Source organism: Anomalospiza imberbis, chromosome 1, assembly GCF_031753505.1.
Source record: "Anomalospiza imberbis isolate Cuckoo-Finch-1a 21T00152 chromosome 1, ASM3175350v1, whole genome shotgun sequence".
NCBI lineage: Eukaryota > Metazoa > Chordata > Aves > Passeriformes > Viduidae > Anomalospiza > Anomalospiza imberbis.
The window spans coordinates 131,174,371-131,196,744 of record NC_089681.1 but is presented as its reverse complement, the minus strand read 5'-3'; the positions used below and the strand labels follow the sequence as shown (position 1 = coordinate 131,196,744).

Here is a 22,374-nt window from a genome sequence, read left to right as displayed (position 1 = left end):
TACAGATATGCTAATGCAAACCTGAGAAGGATTTTATTGGAAGTGATTGATTTATGCTAGTATGAAATAATTAATGTTTTTCATCGAAGTTATATGGGCAAACGTGTATTTTGTTGCCACAAAAGACCTGTCATGTATTGAGTGACTCCTTCCTCTTCCACTTAGTTTAACTGACAACAGCTGACCCTTTTGACTCTTGACAGTTGTAACCTGTAACCTTAAAACCCAAACTCCCATAACAAATAACAGTTAAATGACGTGCAGTGATTAGACATGTTTGAATAAATAAAGCAGCCCAAATTTCCCAACCAGCCAACAAAGATAGAGACAGACATTGTGCAAAGGCCAAGAAGAATCACATACTTTTTTGGATTAACTTCAAAGTCTGGCTGTAAACTCTCTAGTAAAGCTGACTTTTGGATTCAGACTTGCTGATCAAGCAAATAATAGCCTGATTCGTTCAAAACAGAAACAACCTTACATGGTTATGTTACGTTGTGTTCTGATGGGGCTCCATTATGTCCCCATTTGTGTAATCATTTTTCTGAGTCATCTGAGGGAGACCCAAGGGGATCTGGCCCAGTATTCTTTGCATGGATGGGTACTTTTTAGTGTAAGACTCAGAGCTGGCTTGTAAAACATCTGTTTTGAAAATGCATTTCTAAGTGGTGAATCTGTATAATCTGTCTGATTTGTAACAACCTTCAGTCTCCAAGCTCTTTGGAACTTAGAACATTGTGGGATATGGAACTCAGCGCATTCTTAGCTACTGTTTCATCCTGTACTGAAAATTTCTCTTAATGATACAAATCTCCTTCTGGGAGAGCTAGGGGAGGCAGCAATGTACAAAACCACAGAGAGTGTGTAAGGTTCCCAAGAAGTTTGAAGTTTATTGTATTTTCTTTTAAATATTACTGAATATAATTGTGTTGTTTCTCTCTTGACTTTTTGACAGTCCAAGAGATGTGATTTTGGCACTCCTGATCACATGAACTTTAATAGTTACAAGGGAGAAAAATCTGGTTTTAATCAGAAAAAGTTGAAAAGCAAGAGAAGCACCACTGCATTTTGGTGCTCTCTCGGTACTCAAAGTCATATTTTGGCATCTCTGTTAAATACTCATTATTTCAATGTTTCCGAATGTGCACTGATCCTGCTTCTTTTTAGGTGCCTAAAAATGGAAATATATGCTTGACATATTAACGGTGGTGTGTGCTGCAACACTCTTATCTTAACTGCCTGACTGGTATCCAAAACCTGAAGCTAAATATGTAGGCTCTTTGTTCAACACATGGAGAAAATGAGATACCTCAGACAAAGTGACTTGCATTAGCCATCAGGTTGGTGCATGAGGGCTGTTCCTTATCAGGAGGGTAGGCACCCAAATAAGGATTTAGCAGGAATATGTCCACCCTCTCTGAATAAAGAATCCAAAAAATTGTTTAGAAGGCACCTATAGAATTAGATTAAAGACTTGAAGAGGACTTGGTTTATTCCATATTAATTGCCAGAAGCAAGAGCAGACAGTCCAATGATTAGAGAATTCAGGACTGAAAGACACAAATTCAATTCAAACTCAGCTTGAGAGGCCCCACATTCCTGCTTTATAAAATGATGGCGTTTCCTTCTGCTGAAGCTGCACCAAGGATATAAAAAGAAATTGAGAGGTCTGGAAGGGTATAGAAAAAGAGGAAGACCATGATGTAATACCTTGTTGGTTTGGACCATCAACAAGTTCTCCCAGTCCTGACATCCTCTCACCTTTGCCTTCATTGCCGGGAACCTGGAGCTGTCACCACAGTTAGAATGCACCTTCCAATGAGAAATTTTGTTGAGAATCTCCGTATTTTATTACTGGCGAACTCAGAGCCGCTTTAATCTGGTAGAAGTTCTCTAGGCCAGGTAATAACAAAAGGAGGAAGTCATCAACAAATTTCTCAGTTGCATCAAAACACTTGTTATTTGAAAAAACAGAATTAGTAAAACCCAAAACTTTGGTTGTGGCCAAGAATTCTATATTATACTGGATTTGATTATGTGGAATGAAGGCTAGAAAGAAAGAGACATTTTCATGGGGCTGAACTAACTGGAAGTCTTTTGGTTTTGTTTTCATTCATTTTTATTTAAAAACAATGTTTTTATTTAAAAACAATATTGTTAACTAGACCAGGACACATCTTGATGTGCTACACTATAGGTAATGTTAGGTATATGAAGAAATAAGCATCTTAGATTGATAAGCATTATAATCTGTATTTTGAAGTCTTCTGGAATCACAACAAAATAGCTGCCTCTATTATAAGTTAAAATTGGCTGTCAGAATACATGTAAAAATACAATATATGAAGTCTAAGAATATAATGATAAAGAGAAGGATGTGTTGATTTTCAGAGTATTGTCTTTGGTCACAGCTTTATTTAATTGGAGATATCCTCTTGCTACAAATAGCACAAATACTTTTTACCATGTGTATAGAGTCACATATAAATTTTTAAACAAATTATTAAGAAGAAGTAATTGTATGAGCTCTACTCTCAGCATTTACTTAAGCTACTTTATTGGCAGCAGTTCAGGTTTTGGGAGGTATTGGTCAAAGAAAAAAGCTAATGAATTCCCAAAGCATGTATTTAAAAGGTATTGCTTACCCTCCTGTCTTTAAAGTGTGCCAGACTCCAGCAGATACACAGGGAAACAACATTTAATCAAGCAGTGCCTATACTGTTGTAACAGCACTGAACTCCATGTGCAAAAGTCATAAGTTCTTGGGGTGAAAATACCTCCTCAGCATTCAGCTTGCCATAGGGAAATTATATGCACTTCAGCTAGGGAGACTTCACTGGGCTACATCTAAGCAGAAAGAAGAAGGATTTCCAAGAGCCTGAACAATTCTCAACAGAGGCAATGGAGCAGAGCCATTCTGGGGACTCTCTCCATTAGCTGAACTCTTCAAACCTGCAGAACAGCAATGATCTGCTAGTCTTTAAGTTGCTAAAGATTTTGTTCCTCCTACCCTCAGTCTAGCTCCCTGGGATCCCAATTTGTCCTTGCATTTCAGTGTGCTCTCTGACCAGGATGCCTACATGCCTTAGAGATGCTTTGTGGGGGTCAGCAGGTCTGTGCTTGAGCTTCCTGCAGAAAGCACCAGCATTCCACTGGAGCCTGGAGAACTGTCTTTCAAATTGTCAAAGATTTTCCATCAGTTCTCACATTATTTTGGTCTCATTTGTATGTAGGAAAACACTGCACTGAATATTTATTGGGAACACTTTATTTCTGGCTGCTTTATGTCTTCCAACTTTTAAAGAAACCAAAGGCTTCAATTCAAAAATCTAGTTATGAAACAAAAGCATGTAGAGAGAGAGAAGCTTTAATAAATACATCATCAGGATCTGCCACCCAGGCACCACAGGGATGGCTATGTTTCGCCTGCTTCCCAGAATATTGCAAACTACTATCTTAGCAACGAGCACAAGATCAGGTTCTGCTTGTTCTAACACAAGAGGAACCACAAAAGACCAGTGTAGTTAGGGCTGGATTCTCTACTGTTGATCATTAAGCACTGACACAAATAACAGATTCTTTCTTCTCCTTCCTCTGAGCCATGACTAAGTCCTCAGCTTGAATTTCAAACCACAAGTCCTGCAGCTTCCAGTAAATACTGAATATTTAAACATATGCTATTTAAAAAATTATATGGTAAAGAAATGCTGTTTCTTACAATTGGCTTGAGAATTATAAAAAAGGCTGTAGGAAAGACAGCTGCTTGTATCTCAAAGGTGTTAGTACAAGTAAGAATCCTGTTTGCAACCAATGTTGACCACAGTCATTGTTTTCAAGTCCTTTGCTACAAACACATAATTCTGTAAATGCAGGAAAATATTCTCTAGTCTTTTATAGTCTCCATTCTTGTATCCCAGCATTTCCAGGAGCCTAATCAAGGGTGGAGGCGAGTTGATAGCTGTGGTCACAACCCAAGGTTATTAACCCGAGCCAAGCATTAATCCACAGGAAGTACCCTCCTCTGATGTTCTTGTTGCTGATATAAGCTGAAAATGAAATAAGCCAGGTATAGTAGGTGAAAGGTTTTATTTTTCCATTAGTGTTGTTTCCTTTATAGGAGGTTTCAAGAGAGCTAATGCCTTTACTGTACCTTAGCCAATCCAGCTGAAGGTCTAATGTCTACTTCTTCAATAACATATTCTGCTCTCTCCATTACAGATTACATTTATAAATCATATAATCATATGATTTATATCCAGAATCCTGCTTGATATTAATTGCTTAGGATTGAAAATATAAGGCTTTTTTTTCTGAATGCACACACACAGAAACATGCTGAGATTTTGTGTGAGGAGGAATCTAGTGCTGAAGAATAAAATACGAAAAATGTCTTGAGTCTGGAAATGGAAAATAATGTGATAAGGAAAAGTTATTTTTCTGAATATCACCTCATAGATGATCAGCACCATGAATTTTTATAAAACTACTTATTTACCAAGTTTAATTTTTCAAACACTATTGATAGAAATAGATATTGATAGTTCCTTTTGGAATACTTTCCCATTTGATTCTGTCTTTCCCATTTGATGCTTAGATATTTCTATCTAAGCAGCTGATTTGACTATGCCTGTGTAGTTGTTTGAGACAGATTTTTTAGTATTGTTATTTCCTAGTATAGGCCCCAAGGAGATGTTGAATTTTCTGATAATAGCCATTCAGCTGCTCTCAGTATTTTAAAATAACAAAATTATGGCATAGCCAAATTAGTTCCAGAAGGCAGTAAATGTGCTGGCTTTTTATCACCCTCACATATTTGCAGAGAAAATTAGTTTTTTAAAAGGAGACTGAATGGATAAGGCAAATACCAGAACTACAACCCTGGAGCTCAGGAGAACACCCTTTACAGGATCTGTTTGGAAGAAGTCCATGGGAGATTATCCTGAAAAAAAGAGAAGTCCAGAAGAACTACTGATTCTCCAGGATCATCATGCTTTAAGCTCACGACCTGTCCATCCTGAAAAGTGGAGTTTTACCATCTTGGTACAATCCAGACATACAAATATGGTGATAGGTTAAAGGTCGGACTCAATCATCTTGGAGGTCTTTTCCAATCTTTATGATTATATGATTCTGTGAAACATAAAAGAGGTGGAAGCAGAGTCAGTTGACCCAGGGCAGGGGTTGGATAAGGAATGTAGAGGGTGTCTGAGAATTCAGGGATAGAGTTGGGAAAATAGAAGCCCACCAGCACCTAAGCCTAGCAAGGGATTTAAAGGGCATTAAGGAGGCTTCTCTAAGTATATCAGCAGCCAAAAGAAGACTGAGGAAAATGTGGGTCTTCTCCTGAATGGGACACAGAAAAGGCTGAGTTACCCAAGGCGTCCCTCCATCACTTTGTCTTTACTGGGAAAATCTGCATACAGTAAACCAACGTCTCTGCAACCAGAGAGGAAACTTGCAGCTATCAACATTTATCTTCAGCAGAGAGGTGTAAGGATAGGGGAACATTTAAACAAAAGTGACATACAGAAGTCCAAAAAACCTGATGGAATACACATAGAAGTCCTGAGGGAGGGGCAATGAGAATATGAGACTTTTCTCAATTATCTTTGAAAGTTAATGTTGACTGGGGAGAGTTCCTGAAAAATGAAAGAAAGTAACACTTGTCTTCAAGGAGGATTCAGAGAATTGGTCAGTCAGCCTTATTTCAATCCTTAAGAAGAGAAGGTGATGGAGAAAAAAATGTGGAAGCCATTTGCAAACATCTCAAGGACAGGAAGATGATTGGAAGCTGTCAGTGTAGATTTACAAAAGGGATATCATGCTTACCGACCTGATGGCCTGATAATTTGCAGATGGTAGTGAAGTGGCAGGAGTGGTTGATACACCAGTTGTTTGTACTGCCCTTCAAAAGAACCTCAACAGGCTGGAGAAGTGAGTTGGCAGGAATTTCATAAATTTTGACAAAGGGAAATGCAAAGTGCTGTACCACAAGAGGAATAATCCTAATGTGCCAGTACATAGGATTATTTCAGCCAACCAGGAAGGCAGTGTTCTTGCAAAGGATCTTGGAGTACTGTGGGATGCAGAGTTCAACATAAGCCCACTGTGTGTGCCATTGCAGAAAATAAAGTCAACAACCTCTTGGGCTGCATTAGGAAGAGCACTGCCAGCAGGCCAAGGGAATTGATTCTTCCTCTGTACTCAGCACTGATAAAACAGATCCAGAGTTCAGTCCTGGGCTCCCTGAGACAAGTGAGTCGTGGATATACTGGAGCAAGTCCAGCTAAAAGCCACAATGATGATTAAGGGCTTGGAGCATTCGATATACCAAGAGAAGCTGAGAGAGATGGCAATGTTCAGTCTGGAGAAGAGAAAGCTCAAGAGGGATCTCATCAGCATGTGTAAACATCTGACTAGAGGGAGTAAAGAACACACTGCAGGGTCTTCTCAATATCAAGGAACAGGGAGGAAGCACAAATTGAAATACAGGAAATTCTATTTCAACATTTAAAAAAAACTTTTTTACTTGGAGGGTAGTAAAAACTGGAATAGGTTGCTTCTTGAGATTGTGGAGTTTCCTTTCTTCGAGATATTCAAACCCTAACTGGACATGGTCGTGAGCATACTGCTCTAGTTGATTCTACTGTACCTGTGCTTGGAGGAAACAAACTCCAAATATGCTCTTCAACCACAGCAGTTCTGTGAAAACTTTGGTTTGGGCCATGTTCATTCAAATGCATCTACGTTGGCTCCCAGGCTTATATTATGCTTATTTCGGGTCATTTTCACAAACAAAGCTTTCTCCATCTGTGAAGGAAAGAAATAGTAGCCCAAATTATTAAGGTGTCTTTTCACCTTAGTCTTGGCTCAACAAAAGAGCTGAAAAAGGAAAATCAGTTCTTTGAGAGGGTTTATGCTTTTGATGCAATAGGAAATCTTGTCAGTGGAAGAGAACTCCTAAATGTGTAAGAAATAGAAGGAATGAGAAGGTTTTGCAGAAGGGGATTCAGGAAGTGACAATGGTGTTCCAAATGTACTGGACTGAAAAAGCTGGTGACAAAAGGAAAGACTGCTTTACTTAGAAATCTCTCTCTTTGTGTAAATCATCATCCAAACATTGTGTTGAAATCTGATAATCATATTTCATAAAGGATTAAGACAGGTAGCAAAAATAGGATGATAATAGTAATATAGGAAAAGGATATAACAGTCATAACTCCTAGCCCTCTGAATTCCATTGAGCATATTAGCACTTAACAATCTAATTCTTCTCAAAGAATATTGGAGCACTTTCAAAGAAGATCCATATTACTACCCCAGATTTACATGGGAAGGGATATACAAGATGAGTTGCATGTAGTGTCACCCAGAAAATCAATTGTGCATTTTGTCTGCACATCTTTGAGTTTGTTGAAATGCTTAATGACAGCTATATAAATATTTTACTAGGTGGCCAGTTAAACAATGGCTATTGTACATTCCTCTCACATTGATTCAACTTAGTAAACAAGCAAGGTGAGTAGGATTTCTGAGCTCTACTGCAATAGGAAATCAATCACGTTCTAAGTGTAGCTTGGTCTAGGTGCCTGCCTTGGCAGAGGAGTTGGACTAGCTGATCTCCAGAGGGCCCTTCCAACCCAGACTATTCTGTGATTCTGTGTAAGTGAAGTTCAAAGATGGTTGTTCCTTCTATTGTTTGGTGGGAAGGTACAGCCATTTCTTTTATGTTATCAGGAAGCTCCCAACCTGGTGTCAACATAGGCCTGTAAATGTTCTCAATATACCCATGCTGGCTGTTGAGCTTGGTCGCCAGAGGTGAGGGTTTAAAACATAGACACCCCATAAACTTCACCTATGCTTTTAACTCACCAATTTCAGAGAGAAAAATGAGAAACAACTGTATGTATTTTTCTGCATACCTGACCTTTCTTCCCCACTTTCAACGTGTGGCCTTAGTACTGCAGCTTTATGCTGTATTTATCTCATGGACACATACAGGTCTCAATTCCTGCACTCTTCACCAAAAGAAACCATCTGACTCATGAAATCAGTGCTCTGGAGTTTTTTTGTCTGCTACCTTTCATAATGCTTTTAAAAATAAACATGGGTTTTAATAATTTCTTTTTTTCTACCATTTCAGAGAAAGAATGATCTCTACAGTCTTTCTTCCAATGTTTCCTTTGAAGTTAAGAGCATGCCATATAAAGTGCAACCAGCAAAGCTCCCTGAGGGAAGCATAGCAGTAAGTAACTGAAAATTATATATTTGTGTGAAGCACATGTATTTGGTCATTCTGATCACAGCTGTGAAAGTTCTTATAGATGAAAATACTGAGATTGGTCTTTCCTGTGTTTCTAGTGTAAATTCCTGAAGTAATACCTAAAGGAAATAACTTCATTGCTTTCTGTGGAAGTTGATGATACATGATTCTTATTACATTTTAAAATAATTTCTTGCTGAATTAATGTGCAGACTGCTTTACTGCAACTTGGATGGATTTTTCACCCAAAAGAAAACAGAACTATGAAAGCAAGTATCTACTTACTTTGTTTGGGGTAAAAAAAATCTGGAGGAAATTTTTTGCAAAATCCAGAATCATGTTTCTGTCAGGTTTAGAGAGCTCACTCTTCTCCCAGTCAGCAGCTCTCTCACACAAGCTTGTGTATTGTCTACAGCAACTTCTCTCTATCTGTATTAAGCTTCTTTGATACTCTGATTTTCAGGAAGGTCTGTATGCCTTTCTAGGATTGCCACCTCACACAACATCAAGTGTAAAGATACAAATTTACTTGGTAATCCTTACAGAAGTGATAAATAGATAGATAGATACATAGATAGATAGACAGACAGATGCTAAAGTACTTGCCTTATTTGTAGACCGAGATTTGTATGGCTCTGGACTACTATTTGAAAAATTAATTTTGGAGGCATAAATTTGATTTGTTTGCTGGTGCCAAAGGATTGGATTTGGGGAGCACTTAAAAGTTATTTGTTTCTTATGGTGTCTAATACCATGGTTAAAATTCACTTTATTTTGTCATTACTGATAAAGATAAGTAAAATATGAGGGCAAAAAATTATTCTAGTATAAGACCAGTCTGAAATTTTAAGGCTTAATGTTCTCATCTTTATAAAGATTCATCAGTTACAGTCCTTCTTTTAAAAGGTAAGCTCAGTTCAAACTTTGCCAAGTTGAATTGTGGTGGAAATATATCATCAATCTGTTGAGAAGTAGGAGTAGGGACAGAATACTTTCTTACTTAGAAAACCAACAGAATAATACATTTAGAGCTTACTTTCAGTATATTTTAGAGGATAAAGTTTTGTTTTGTACATACACAGATTGAATGGTTGATTGATACTTGCTCTGGGAAGACACAAGGTAAAATCTTGGTTCTGTGTCCACAGTGATTCTAACCTCCATCATCAGTAGAACCATGATTTCACTAGAGAGGATTGGTGCTTAAGGCAATATTCATCCAGAAAGGTTCAAAGGCACCAAGATGACAGATATACCAGGGCTCTTTTTATTTTCTTGCAGCATGTGTTCCATACCAGAAACACATGTGCAGAATTCTGTTGATAGTGGGGCCTTCATCTGGACTGGAGTGCTTTACCCCAGGTGATAGCCTGCTGTTCTCAACAAGTGTCAGATGATCTACCAAATGATCAGATAAGCATTTCATTCTCTTACTCTAGCCAGTATAAAGCTTGTTATTTGCAGCAGATGATTTACAGCAAAATGCCTGTAATGGCAACTGTAAAATGTTGAAAAATGATAACGCTTTTATGTCGTTTCATATCTGGACATGGCAGTGGATGCTTGCCAGCTCTACAGCTTGATGTGTTATATGCACCAGTTCTTTGATGTTCCACTTGCAAGAAGAAATATTTCCTTGAAGTTGGGCAAAGCTTAATATTTTTGCTCCTTCTGAAAAAGATCACTAGTTGTGTTTTAAAAGCTTCCAAAGATTTCTTTCATGGTTTATGATTTTCCTTCAGACAATGAAAGGGTAGAAGTGGAAGAAAGATTTAAATATTTTTAAAATCAATTTTCAGAAGTATATATCCAATAATCAGCTAGCACTTTAAAGTTTATATAAAGAAGAAAATGTATTTTAAAGAATAGAGCATATGTCCTTCATTTAATTCTTATAGGGCTGGATTCCAATCAGGCAGGCTGATACTTACTTTAAGTTTTAATGGCATGAATAATACCATACACATCAGTAACCTATGGAGCCACGTAGTCCTATTTGTAGCTCTAAGGACTTTATAATCATAGGATATAGGTCTTGGACACATAGATCTTGAAGACAGGGTCATGATACAAAGGTGTGTGAAACATTAGGTAAATGTAAGAAAATCTGGATCTTTTGTAGTAAAACATTAGAATGAAAATGCATCAAACAGAAAATTAGCATGGAGCTTAAACCAGAATCCACTGTCATCTATAATAGTATTTCCATTAATTTTGATAGCCTTAGAATTGCAACCATATATTATACAACTGGTTGAATATCCTTGCTAACAGCTATTTCATTCAAGAGAAAATTTTCATTTTTTTGCTACAAGTATTATTGTGATAAATAATACTGTCTTACTTGGTGAATTTCATGAGCAACATGAAAGTACTTTTTATTGCAAAAAGTACAAAGTTAGAATAAGCAGAAATTTGCTTTATTTTAATTTATGATTCTTATGCCAGTTTGGGAGTTTAGTAAAATATGGTTGCTTTTCTTAAACATTTGATAGGATTTTTTTGCTGTGGATACCTTTAATCTAAACTGTTTGACCAGCGTCCTCCAGTGAGTAACATTGGTTTCAGACTAAGACCTATAACTTTTTTTAGTTATTACACGGTGATAGTACTTTAAAGAAGCTTAAATTCCTCATGCAATATATTTGCATAAACATTTGTAATGTGTAATCATAAATGTGACTGCACGGGAACTTTTACATTCTATTTTAAGCATTTTTTGAGAACATATAAGAACATTATGCTGTAATGGTTGGATGGGGACATGGAGAAGTACAAAAGAATTCCTGTTTCTCAGCCTCTGTAAAGAAAATTTCTAAAGACTAAAGGAAGGTCGTCATGGGCAGCAAAAACAGTAGCACTAGAATAATAATTAATTTAGTTGCTGTTTCTTAAAGTAGCAGAATAAATTTTGGAGAAGTTATTTTTATTTTTTGAGGTGTATCTTTTAAAGAAGCAGGGAGAAAAAAAAAATAACTTTGTGAGAATCCCATTGGGATGCACTGAATTCTGACCAGAGATGCTGGAAGTTTTCACCAGTCAAACCTAACTCCCATCTATACACAAGGACGTGCCAGTGAAGCAGCAGATTACTTCATGTGCTTCTCTCTGCTTTGTGCTTCCTTGCAGAGGAATCAAAGACTATTTTGAAGACACCAAAATCAGAAGCAAAATCCAAACTGGATTAAATACAGTGGCAAAAACTGTAATAATTTTTTTATATACTTACAGTGAGCTTAACTATGGCACATTTTTTAAAAGGCACGAATTAAAAGCCTCCCCAGAAGAACACTTTCATAAGCAACAAATTACTTTCATGGAACCACAAGAGGGGTTATGGAGTTAAGACTGACAGCATCTGTGCTAAGACCAGTGTGGATTTTATTTCCAATAGCAAACAAAGGCTTTGTCCATAACTCTTGGGTCGACTTCACCCTCATCTCAGTGCCTGAGGCAGATGGCATTCTCTGGCCATCTTTGGATACCAAAGGTGTGAGATGTTCACCCTTCATCTCAGTGTCAGAAGTCAGATGGCTCCTCTCAAATCTTTTGAGATGTGCTTTTCACCCACCTGACAGAGAAGCAAGCATTGTTTTCAGTGTTCAGCATAAAGTCTTGTCCTGAACAGAGGGGAAAGCTAACACACATCTAAAGTGTAAAAAATCCACTTCATATTGGCCACCTTAGATGGAAACATTCCCTGGCTCTGATCCTGCAGTACTAAACGGAAATCCAAGCTGAAAATACAAACTTGTTTTAAATCAAAATCACATGTAAAACTATTGTGGACAGCATGGGGTGAAGCGACAGTCCTCTGTAAAAATGGTGAAACAAGGCAGACAAAACTGAAGGAATGTTTTGTTTCTGTCTTCCCCTCCAGCTTCTGCCTCAACTCTGTGGGTGTTCAGGACTTGCAGCATCAAACTGTTCACAAGGAATTGCAGTAGTAGCCTTGCAAGGCTTTGTGTAGAGTATAAAGTGCAGCAGCCCAGGGGCATTATATCCTACAGGTAATGCACACAGGCAGGAGTGAGACTGATGCCTACATATAATCCCCTGCTCAGGAAATAAATTTCAAGTACTTAGCACAACCATCTTCTTGCTTTTAAAACCAAAGACAAAGAAGAATTCATGGGAAAAGGGTGTGGGTTCGACAGGATGGTTTCAAGATTTTAGCAGGCAAATATTTCATTAGCATTGGCTGCACTCTGGCTAAAAGAGAAGGGTAATGTGCCAGCTTTGCACCAGTGTCTGCTTGATACAGGATAGACCTAATTTCTGCTGTCTTGCTCATTGCTGATAATCTAAGGATTATGAACATGATACCCTGCTCTTCTATAAGATTACAGTTTCTTGTTTATGTTTCAACATTTGTCAAGCTCCAGCTGAGCTACTGAAATTAAACCACAAGTTGTACTTGATAGTCTGTAAAAGCAGAATGACAGAAGGAGGAAAGGAGAAACAATTCTGAACACAGGCAGCACAAGCAAGGCTGAGTGCTGCTACACCACTCATAGTTGTTTAGCATCTTCAGAAAGATCCACATGTCCTTGTCTAGATCCATGCTGATAGGTGCTCTGTAGATATCAGAATAAGAGCTACCTTGTGTTACTGTTTTCATAGCCTAAGAGGAAGGAAAACACAGCACACAAATGCAGCAAATATCTAGAAGTGGCACATAAAAGAAGGCATGGAAAGGCAACATGTGTACTTGTAGTTGCATGCACTACTGTCAAAACCTAATGAAATCTACCATCCCTAATGAAATAGTCTGTTTACACTGATTTCAGGAGGATCTCAAACATGCTTTAAAGTCTGGATTGACCCTACCTAATTTTGAACAGTGAATTGGCACACAGTAAGAGTCTAGTTGTTGCTCTGCTCCTGTGCAATCATATGCTGCCTTATGGGCTATTCAGACCTAAACACCACACAGCAGCTTCATTCACCCCTGTCTCAGCACCTGTGGTGCTGAAGTAGTTACCTTAGATTGAGTTAAACTGGACTTGGTGCCCAAGGAACCAAATGTGGTTCAATCAAATACTATCTGAAGAAATTTGTAAACGAAAATTTCTTCCTACTTCAAGAAGTACTTGCCCACTCAGGTAATTTCCATATTCAGGATGTAAAATTTCAGTAGACTGTTGTCATGGTTTAGGAATGGTACTCCCCAGTTTAGTTCTCCCACTGTGACTTTCTAAACCATGTACCACTCGCATGCTTCCCTGCTTTCCCCTCCCTCTCACCCTGCAACAGGATGGAAATAAGAATTGAAGGTACAAAATGTGAAGATCACAAGTTGAGATAAGAACGATTTATAGGAAACAGCAACAAGATAAGAAAATTAACAGTAACAGCAACAATACTAATGACAGAGGGTACAAGAAAGGAAAGACTGATGGGGAAGCTCTGTAACAGTAGACAATACCCAAAACTCCCTCTGCCAGGCTTGCTCAACTGGGAGGAACTTGGGAAGAGACTCCCTTTTGCAGCCTGGGGTAGTGATGCGAGCTGTTACAGAGTAACCTCCACATCCTGGCCATGCCCCCTTCAGGCTGCTCCAAAAATTAACCGTTTCCTGGCCAGACCCAGGATGACTGTCCATCTATCAAGCCGTCCATACCTAGCCAGCAGCTTGTCAGAATATTTTTGTTCTGTTTTACTGACGTTCTACAATCTGCTCTAAAGCAGCAATGTTGGATTCCATTTCCTCTTGTATTTATCTCAGTCATGTTATGCTACCTAGGAATTTGGCTGAAGCTATCAGTAGCAGAAATAGCAAAATAAAGTCTTTGCATGTAAAGGGTTCTTCCCTGTAGTTTGGTCTTGCTGTAAAATGGAGTCAGTCATTTCATAAAACTTGAGACAACAGAAAGCACTGCTTGCCTTTTATTTTTTCTTCTGTTTTACAGATATTTTTTAAATGGTTTTGGTAAGTAGTCTGTCACATTAGTGCTCCAGATTCATACCAACATGCTCAGGCAAATGATAGTGTTATGAATAGAAACCATAGTGAAGCTCAAATCTTAGATGATTAAGATATGCAATCTGTACGTTGACAGTGTCAGGTCCTTTCCAAACAATAATTAAAATTTGTAACTTCATGTGTGTAGTACCTCAGAGTTTGCCAACAGAGGAAGTGCACATTGTGAATGAGTTGGGGTTTTTTGAATCAGTCCATTCTTGCTGTCTTGGGGCCCATGAATTTTCATCAGCACTTCCCAACTCTTGTGCTGTATGTGATCAGGCTTGCTTCAGGGCAGCGTTCATGATTTTCTAGCAGTAGAATGGAGATGCGTTCTTCCTAGGATAGCTGAGCCCATTGTTTTCTACAGGCTTCAGGCAACCCCTTGTAACTGCATCCTTTCTGTTTTCCCTAGTCAGTTAACCTTTTACTTGAATTCATCTTTTTCCTTAATTGGCTTTTCTTGGGAAGAATCTCTGCAGACAGTTCAGAATGACCCTTCTCTCATTTTCTCTGCCCTTGCATTTTAATGCCACTCTGAGACACAAGCAGAGCCATTGAAGAACATTTTATCCTTACTAAATGAGGTCTGCTCTAGCTGAATCTAATGATGCAGAGAGCCTATGAAATTTTGCAGTGGTTAAAGAAGCAACCCAAAGCGGAGGCTGGCAAAGGAATGGTCTTCCTTTGCTGGCAAAGGCATGGTTGATCACTTGATCAGACCATCTGTTGGGACATAATTGTGACATTTCATGGGTTGTTTTATCAATGCTGTTTTCCTTAAAGTAATTCTTTCTTGCTTTAATTTGCTCTCATACTTATTCTTTTCAGATGTTATTATTTTGAAGTATTGTAGACTTATGACTATTTAAAGCTGCTCCAAAGATGTATATTTTCTGTGTTTGTTAGATCAACGATGGTATGGCCAGCACCGCAAGTACTTCATCTTCAGAGCCAATGTTAAAGTGCAAACACCAGGACTGGGCAGTGTCTTGGAATTTTCTGTGTAACCCTCAGTGTAAGCTTTGGTAGAAAGCAAGTGGTTTCCTACATAGAAAGTTTGTCCCTACATTTTTTTTTCCTGGAGAGGGATACTATAAAAAATACGTGCATTAGTAGAGCTCACCAGACTGCCATCTCTGTAAGAGCTGTGTCAGAGTAGGGAGCAGCTGGCTGCACAGATGAAGTAAGTGAAAATTACTATGCAAAAGTGTCTTCCAGTTAAGCCTGACTGTAGCTGGAGGACAGATCTACTGGTGCTTTCAGAAGGAAAAGTCTATGAAAGAATGCTGATCACAAGAAAAAGTGAGAGAAGAAAGGAGTGGATGGTGCAGAAAGGATTAAATTATTAAATTTGCCATCTTCAAGGAGAGAAATGAGAGGCACAGGAATGGAAACAGTTTTGAGCTGAACTACAGAGTTGTGCCCATTCTTAAAAGTTAGGTGCTGTTCCTTCAACGAACAAATTAGAAATTAGTATTTTGTTAAATTTCTAGTGCATCAATCACTAAGGTAATAGAGGAAAAAAAATATAGAAAGAAAATTTACATTGAGTGCAGCTTAGGGACTGGACCATAGCCAAGAAACTTATTAAAAAGAGTAGATTTCCTTCCTGGCTGTACCTTGAGTACAGAAGAGGAATATCATTTGAGAGTCTGTGTCTTCAGTTTCTTTGTAAACTGATTTCATCATGTCATAAAGCAAATAACTTCCATCTGTCACATCCTTGTCCTAAGGGAGACTAGGAGTAGACGAGAGAGGTCTAAGAGAAAACCGAGAGAGAAATCACTTCCTAGGCTAACAACAAAGGGAAAAGTTAGATCAAATAAACTAAGACTGAAGGGATATATTTGTGTCAGAAGAGCTAAAGAAGCCCAAACTCATTCCTTCCCACTTGGTAGTAGCAGGGACTAAGCAAATATTCAGTGAGACTGATGAGAAGCCTTCCAAGCAGAGCCTGAGAGCATACAATAAATTTTGTATGACGTATGGAGAGTATGGAGGAGAGTGTTGATGTCCCCAGAAGGAGAAATACAAAAGGGTTATTACTACTCTTTGTCCACATGAAGGTCTAAAGAGAGAAGTTTGCCAAGTCAGTTAAAACCTCTGATAACTGATGTAAACCTCTGCTGCTTTGTAGAGCCTCAGACAATGAGAGAGCGTGTTTCACGCTTCTTCCTGTGTAGGTAGTAGTCTGTATGCTTGGCTTCTTTTAAAGAAGATAACATCACACTGTGTGTTAGGCTTTATCACAAGGACAGTACACGCTGCTTGAGTTTCATTTTTGGACTGCTTAGCTGAAATGTAAAACATCGGAAAAAATGTATACTGGTATGTCAGCAGAAATTAAAATAAATGTTGCTGGTATCTACTGTGGTTTGAATTAAGAGTTTGAGCCAAAGTCAACCATTGTTTGGGAGGAATTCAGTGCAGTTCAGTGGCCTAAGCTGTACCAGCATGTGAGCAGAACTTTGCGCTTTGAATATTCATGGAGCATCTGCATAGAAGGGGATTTTTTTTGCCACTCTGTATTATGGTAAAATTATTTATATGTCTGATATAATAACACTTTTATATATGTGTGAATTCCATTTCTAGTAATTATCATGAACGAGTGGAAAGGAAATTACAATAAATCAAGTCAACATGAGAAAATTTCAGTCAATGTGTATTTCTGATCTGCAAAATGCTGTTGAAATCAATGCTTCTAACCTCTGTATTCTACTGGCAGACTTGCTTTACTTGCTTCATTTGTGTTCATTAAATGTATTCCTTTCATTGCAGATCAGAACATCTGTCATTTGGTCCACCCCAAATGTCTCCTTTGAGATCCCTTTATGGGTTATAATACTAGCCATACTTCTTGGACTACTAGTACTAGCTCTGCTGACCCTAGCTTTATGGAAGGTATGTTCTATTATTCCTGTTACTCTTGCCTAAAAAAAGCCCCAAAAATACTGAAAGATTCTAACAGATAAAAAGAGAGGCTAGAATTTTGTGATCTTTAACAGTTTGGAGCAAAGGCAACAGTACATGTGTCTTTTTTGTTTTAGCATTTCTGACATGCTAATGTCATTGATCTTTATGCAGGGAATTTGTTTTCAAAGTCTTCCTTTATTATTGAATCCTGGTCACAAATGGGCATACAGAGTTTGGCTCCATTTCCCAAGACCTCTGTTTCAACCCCAAATTCAATCCCAATTCCTCTGTTTCAGGATGTTTAGGTTCAAAAAGAAGTTACTCTAACTTTGTTTTCTCTGAATAATTCAAGAATTTCCAGGTTTTGTCACCATGGAACAACACTCCCAGTTCTGAGAATTAATTTTTAGAAGATTTCCTTTTATATTAATATATCATATATTTTATTTTTTAAAGTTTTCTGGTTTTGTGTTGGTTGTTACACTCCCTTCAAAAGTTTTAAGACAAATTACTGGAAACTGGTGTATTACAGGGAGCCAGTGTAGCTTTTGTCCATTAAAAATAAGATTCACATTAAAAATAAGATTTGAAATAATTCCTTGCATTAGGATATGGTTCATCTGTCTTTAGTTGCCTAAAGGTTATGGTTAGGTGTACAGCCTATGCTAACTTCCCAACTTCACCTGGTCAGGTAGCAGCAGCAAAAAGTTATGTCTAAACATGCAAGGAGGAGAGAAATTACCTTTTGGTGGTACCTTCCTTTAACCACTTTTGAACTTTCAACCTTTCAACTAAAAGAGTGAATTTTAGGCAGTTTAAGTAAGGTGGGAAGAAGCTCATCTTTAGCGATCTTTAGATTAGGTCACAGCACTGTCCTGTGGACATTTCCCAAAACATATTACACTTCTTTTATGATTACTGCTTGTCAGTCTAAACCTCTTTTCTGAATGTGCACATTGCTGAACTCAGAGGAGCAGATTTCTCATTAGCATCAGTCCATACCAGCATGCAAGCCAACTTTATATCTCCTGCAAAGACGCCTTTCATATAATTTGGATTTTTAAAGCTGTGCTTTGGAACTCAATGCCTTGCTTCTAAAACTTTCATAGGGAATGATCTGGATAGGAATAAAATGTATTCACAGTCTCTCAGCCTGCCATACATTGTGCTCAATGTTTCAGGTTGCCTAAGTGAACAATCAAACTGCAGCTGAGTCTTCCTGTGGTTGTCTTACCATGACATCTTTGTTTCTGTTGATTTTTTCTGCAGTGTGGCTTCTTTGACAGAGCTAGACCTCCTCAAGATGACATGGCTGACAGGCAACAGCTGACAAATAACAAGACTACTGATGCATAAAGGAAGAGAGTGACAGTTCAAGTCAGAACCCTGCCTGAGAGACTAGAAACATGATGAGGATTAAATGAAAGATTCTTTCCAACCAGTCTTCCTTTGTACCTGCAAGAGACATGGTGTCAATCTGATCTATGCAATGTTCTGAGAACATGCCACATGATGGCCATCCTTGCCAAAGAAAGTAACTTATCACTGCCTTATAAACATATTTTCCACTTAACAAAATGTTTATCCCATATTCCAGTCAGTCTACGTTTCAGCAGATGCTTCTGAGCACGTGTGGTATACTGAGATGCTTCCAGAACAAGCCCAAATCTCTCAAGGAGAGAATGCCTTCATTGCTGTATTGTCTAGAAGATGAAGCAGGACAAACCTTCTGAATGCTACTGTATTATGCAGAGTACCTTTGAAACCTCCCTAAGAACTTCTATGAAATTATGGCTCAGGGAGACAGGCAATATATCAGTACTGTGAAAGTACTTCTGAAACACAAAGGTGGTCTATAAATAACTTTATAGATGGGGCACAATTATTTATTTTTCCACCTTTTTGGAATAAGTATTTGATATAATCATCAGCATAGATTTTGAGAGAAGGAAAAAATAATAGAAATCACGTACTTACTTTGCATGTAAATAGAAGAGTAAACACATTGTACCCCAGAACAAAACCTCCTTGGCTACGAGGTGTTTTGCAAAGCAGATTTATGGAACACTTTACAAGATGAGACATATGATAAGCAAGTACATGTTGTATCTCTTTCAGCCCAGAGCTGGCAGTATCACACCCAGATAACTAAATCCATGCACAGTATAGAGCAGGGATGAGTTACCCTGTCCTTGTTTTGGTGATGGCTGGCAGCTGTACACTGACACAGGATACAGACATTTCTGAAACACTGTTTTAAATTATCACAGCCACACTGGTGATACTGAAAAGGCTTGGTGGGTTTGGGGCTGGGGCAAAATTTCGTGGCCTTTGCCCTGTTACTTTGTTGAAACCCCATCTTAAAATGGAACAGCTACTGCCATAATTTTTCACCTAAAGAAATCTTTGCCTTTTTCATTTTTCAATCTACAAGCTGGCAACATCTTAAAAGTAATGCTTTTGACAAAGTTTAGGACTTAATAAAATGATTTTTTAAGTCTTGCAGAAAAGGGTGATAGGATTTGTATTTATGCAGAAAAATAGGATGCCAGCCAGCCAAGCATGAACATAAAGAAAGAAAGAGATTTTGAGGTAAAGAGTAAAAATATACACTTAGTAATTTTTTTTTCTGGGTTTAGGATTCCAAAGAAGGGATGTTTCATTCTTCATTCCCTTCTATCAGCAAATGGTCTTTATCTCAGCAGGGCCTCTAAGCCCTGATCTCTGCAAATTTTTATGTGAAAGCTTGAGTCTTTCAGTGCTGTCTGTGAGTGTGAAATTAGCAATATTGTGGAAACTTCATGAGGGATTATTCATTTTATGAAACATACACACCACTTGCCTTCTCCTGAGTTCTTTTCCTTTCCAATCCATCTCAGCTTCTCAACTGATAAATGGCCTCATCCATTCTGCCACTTTTTGGCTCCTTTTAAACTGGCATTCTGCTTTCTAATACTTCAAGATAGGAGTAGTTATGAGACATAGTCAGTTCTGCCAGTCTGACACGAGATTTTACAGATTTATCATTACTTGTATGCAGACTGACCTGGCAAATCCAAGCAGGAGCTGTGTTACGGCTTCATATCTAAGACAAATTTGCAAGAAGACCTTTATGGAGTCTTTAGGTTGTCAGATGCAGTGTGCCCACGAGAGTTACAGAGAGAAGGAGACGTGTGCCTCTGAATGCACATTGTGTGAAGCCTTCGTGTGCTTCACACAAGCAAGCACCTCTGTTTCCTAGGGATGAGGAGGCCTGACGACTTCCAGTCCCCCAGAAAACCATTAACAGACTCCTTTCCCCAGATGGTTTTGAGCTGGTCCCTTGCAGATTTGAGACATCAGCTGATAAATACCATCACAAAGCAAACCTGTCCTGTATTTGCACACCTCTGTATCCCATACATTCCAGGCAAAATCATCCTTCCATCAAGAAAAAAAGTGAGCTTCCAGCTTTTGTAAATATTTCATTGTTGTGTGTAGCAGCTTCAGAAATAATATCAGCAGCTCATTGTAATCACATCATCTGCACAACTCTGATGAAATAGCACCATAAGGAGATACTGAACATAGGACTTCTGTATGTGCAATACTTTATATTACTTATATACCTGAAGCATGTTTACACTGGCATTTGTGGTTGTTTTTTTAACTTTTGAATATAATGATAATGATTACAATAAAGGAAAAAAGGAATGGGGAAAAAAAGTAAAACAAACACTATGCTGTTCAGTATTTCTTGCAATGTGTTTTCAATCCTACATTGCTCTGAGGATGGGACTAGGTGACCTAATAAGTTCTTTGCAGTTGTAACTTCTACAGTTCACTTTTGAGAAATTACTCTCCATTTTAATGATGGGCAAAACATGTTCAGATACTAAATTTAAACAAAAAAAGAACTTCAGTGACTGTTGGGCCTGGCTGCAATCCATTGGCTGCAGCTGTGTAATGTCACTGGAAACCAAATTAGAGGCACATGATCTGACAAACAGTTACTTTGAGCAATACTTTGTTTTATATTTCTACATCCTTGTAGATTAAACTTCCCCCCTGGAAATGTCTGGAGTTGTGTGTTGTCAAGGCCTGTAGTCTATTCCCAGCATTTGTGGATAGTTTTGGCTGCAAATTGCAAACAGCTTTGTGAAGATTTCTGGGTTTCAGTGCTTGCCAAGAGTGTTTATTCCCTGGGTTATTGCATGCTGGATGTGGACACTAGCAGGCAGTTGACATAATCTTTCCCCCCAGTGTATTAGTACTGTGCTACATGATAACCTCTGCCACATCCCTACATGACTGACCTTTTGTTTCAGTGATGTCAGCTTTGTAATGAGTTACTAAATGCAGCTTTCTGTAAAAGTAATTCAGCCTTATTCTTCCCAATGTTTGTGGTGAGCTGCTAATTGCAGAGAACATGGGAGGAGTCCAGAGAGCAGGAAAAACAGAAGATTACTTAAAAAAATTAGTCTATTAAAACTCTTTATTGCTATGACCAGACAGCAGTCTAGTAAACAGAGAGACATTCATCTTTTATTTCACGTGCTTCTTTCTGAATTTGAGAAAGGCTGTCCAATTATTTTATCCATGCAGCAGACTGTATCATATTTTCTGTTTCATGAAAATTTCAGAATTTGCATACCAGGGATGAGTATATTTGAATATGTTTTCCCTTATGTATTTAATATTTAAAGATATTTAGCAAATACTATTTTAGTTTAAGCACAGGTTAATTTTTTTCTTGTCACCATTCTGTAACTCATTTTGAGTTTTTCCTGTTTCTCACAGCTTTTATAGGTTTCCCACATTAGACAGATCTTGAAAACAACACTGATTTTCTCTGTTTTAGCTGTGAACTTTCCATCCGTTAGCATGAAGGATCTTCTGGTAGGCATAGCTTATATTAACTAAAAAGCCTTTTGGGAACCAACAAAACACCTAGAAATACGCAGGGGAAAGAAAGCCTCAACCAGCCATGGCCTATGGTACTCCACTGCAGCAAGCCTTTTTTAATGAAATACCATCTGACACACTGCCTTTAGGAACTGTTTATGAGTGAGTGTTTTATTTATGATTGTTGGCAAAGATCCATATTAAAATGTAGCATAATGGCAGTGCTTCTTAAAAATAAAAAGTCTTGAATTCAGCTCGTGCAGGCACCATGATGTGACACAGCAGGAATGCTTTTAATATTGAAGGACCGTTCTTGTTTTGCCTGTGTGTTGTATTGGAGAGG

At 38.1% G+C, this 22,374-nt stretch overlaps 1 protein-coding gene across 1 annotated transcript in view; it reads left to right on the top strand.

Moving 5' to 3' along the window:
* Positions 1–21,205, top strand: part of ITGA8 (integrin subunit alpha 8) — a 113,133-nt gene extending 91,928 nt beyond the window's left edge. Inside the window, exons 28-30 of the mRNA XM_068212074.1 lie at positions 8,144–8,245; positions 17,013–17,135; positions 18,417–21,205. Of these exons, the coding sequence (XP_068068175.1) occupies positions 8,144–8,245; positions 17,013–17,135; positions 18,417–18,503 (312 nt within the window). The 3' untranslated portion in view covers positions 18,504–21,205. The remainder of the gene's footprint in view (positions 1–8,143; positions 8,246–17,012; positions 17,136–18,416) is intronic.
* The last annotated feature ends 1,169 nt before the right edge of the window (positions 21,206–22,374 follow it).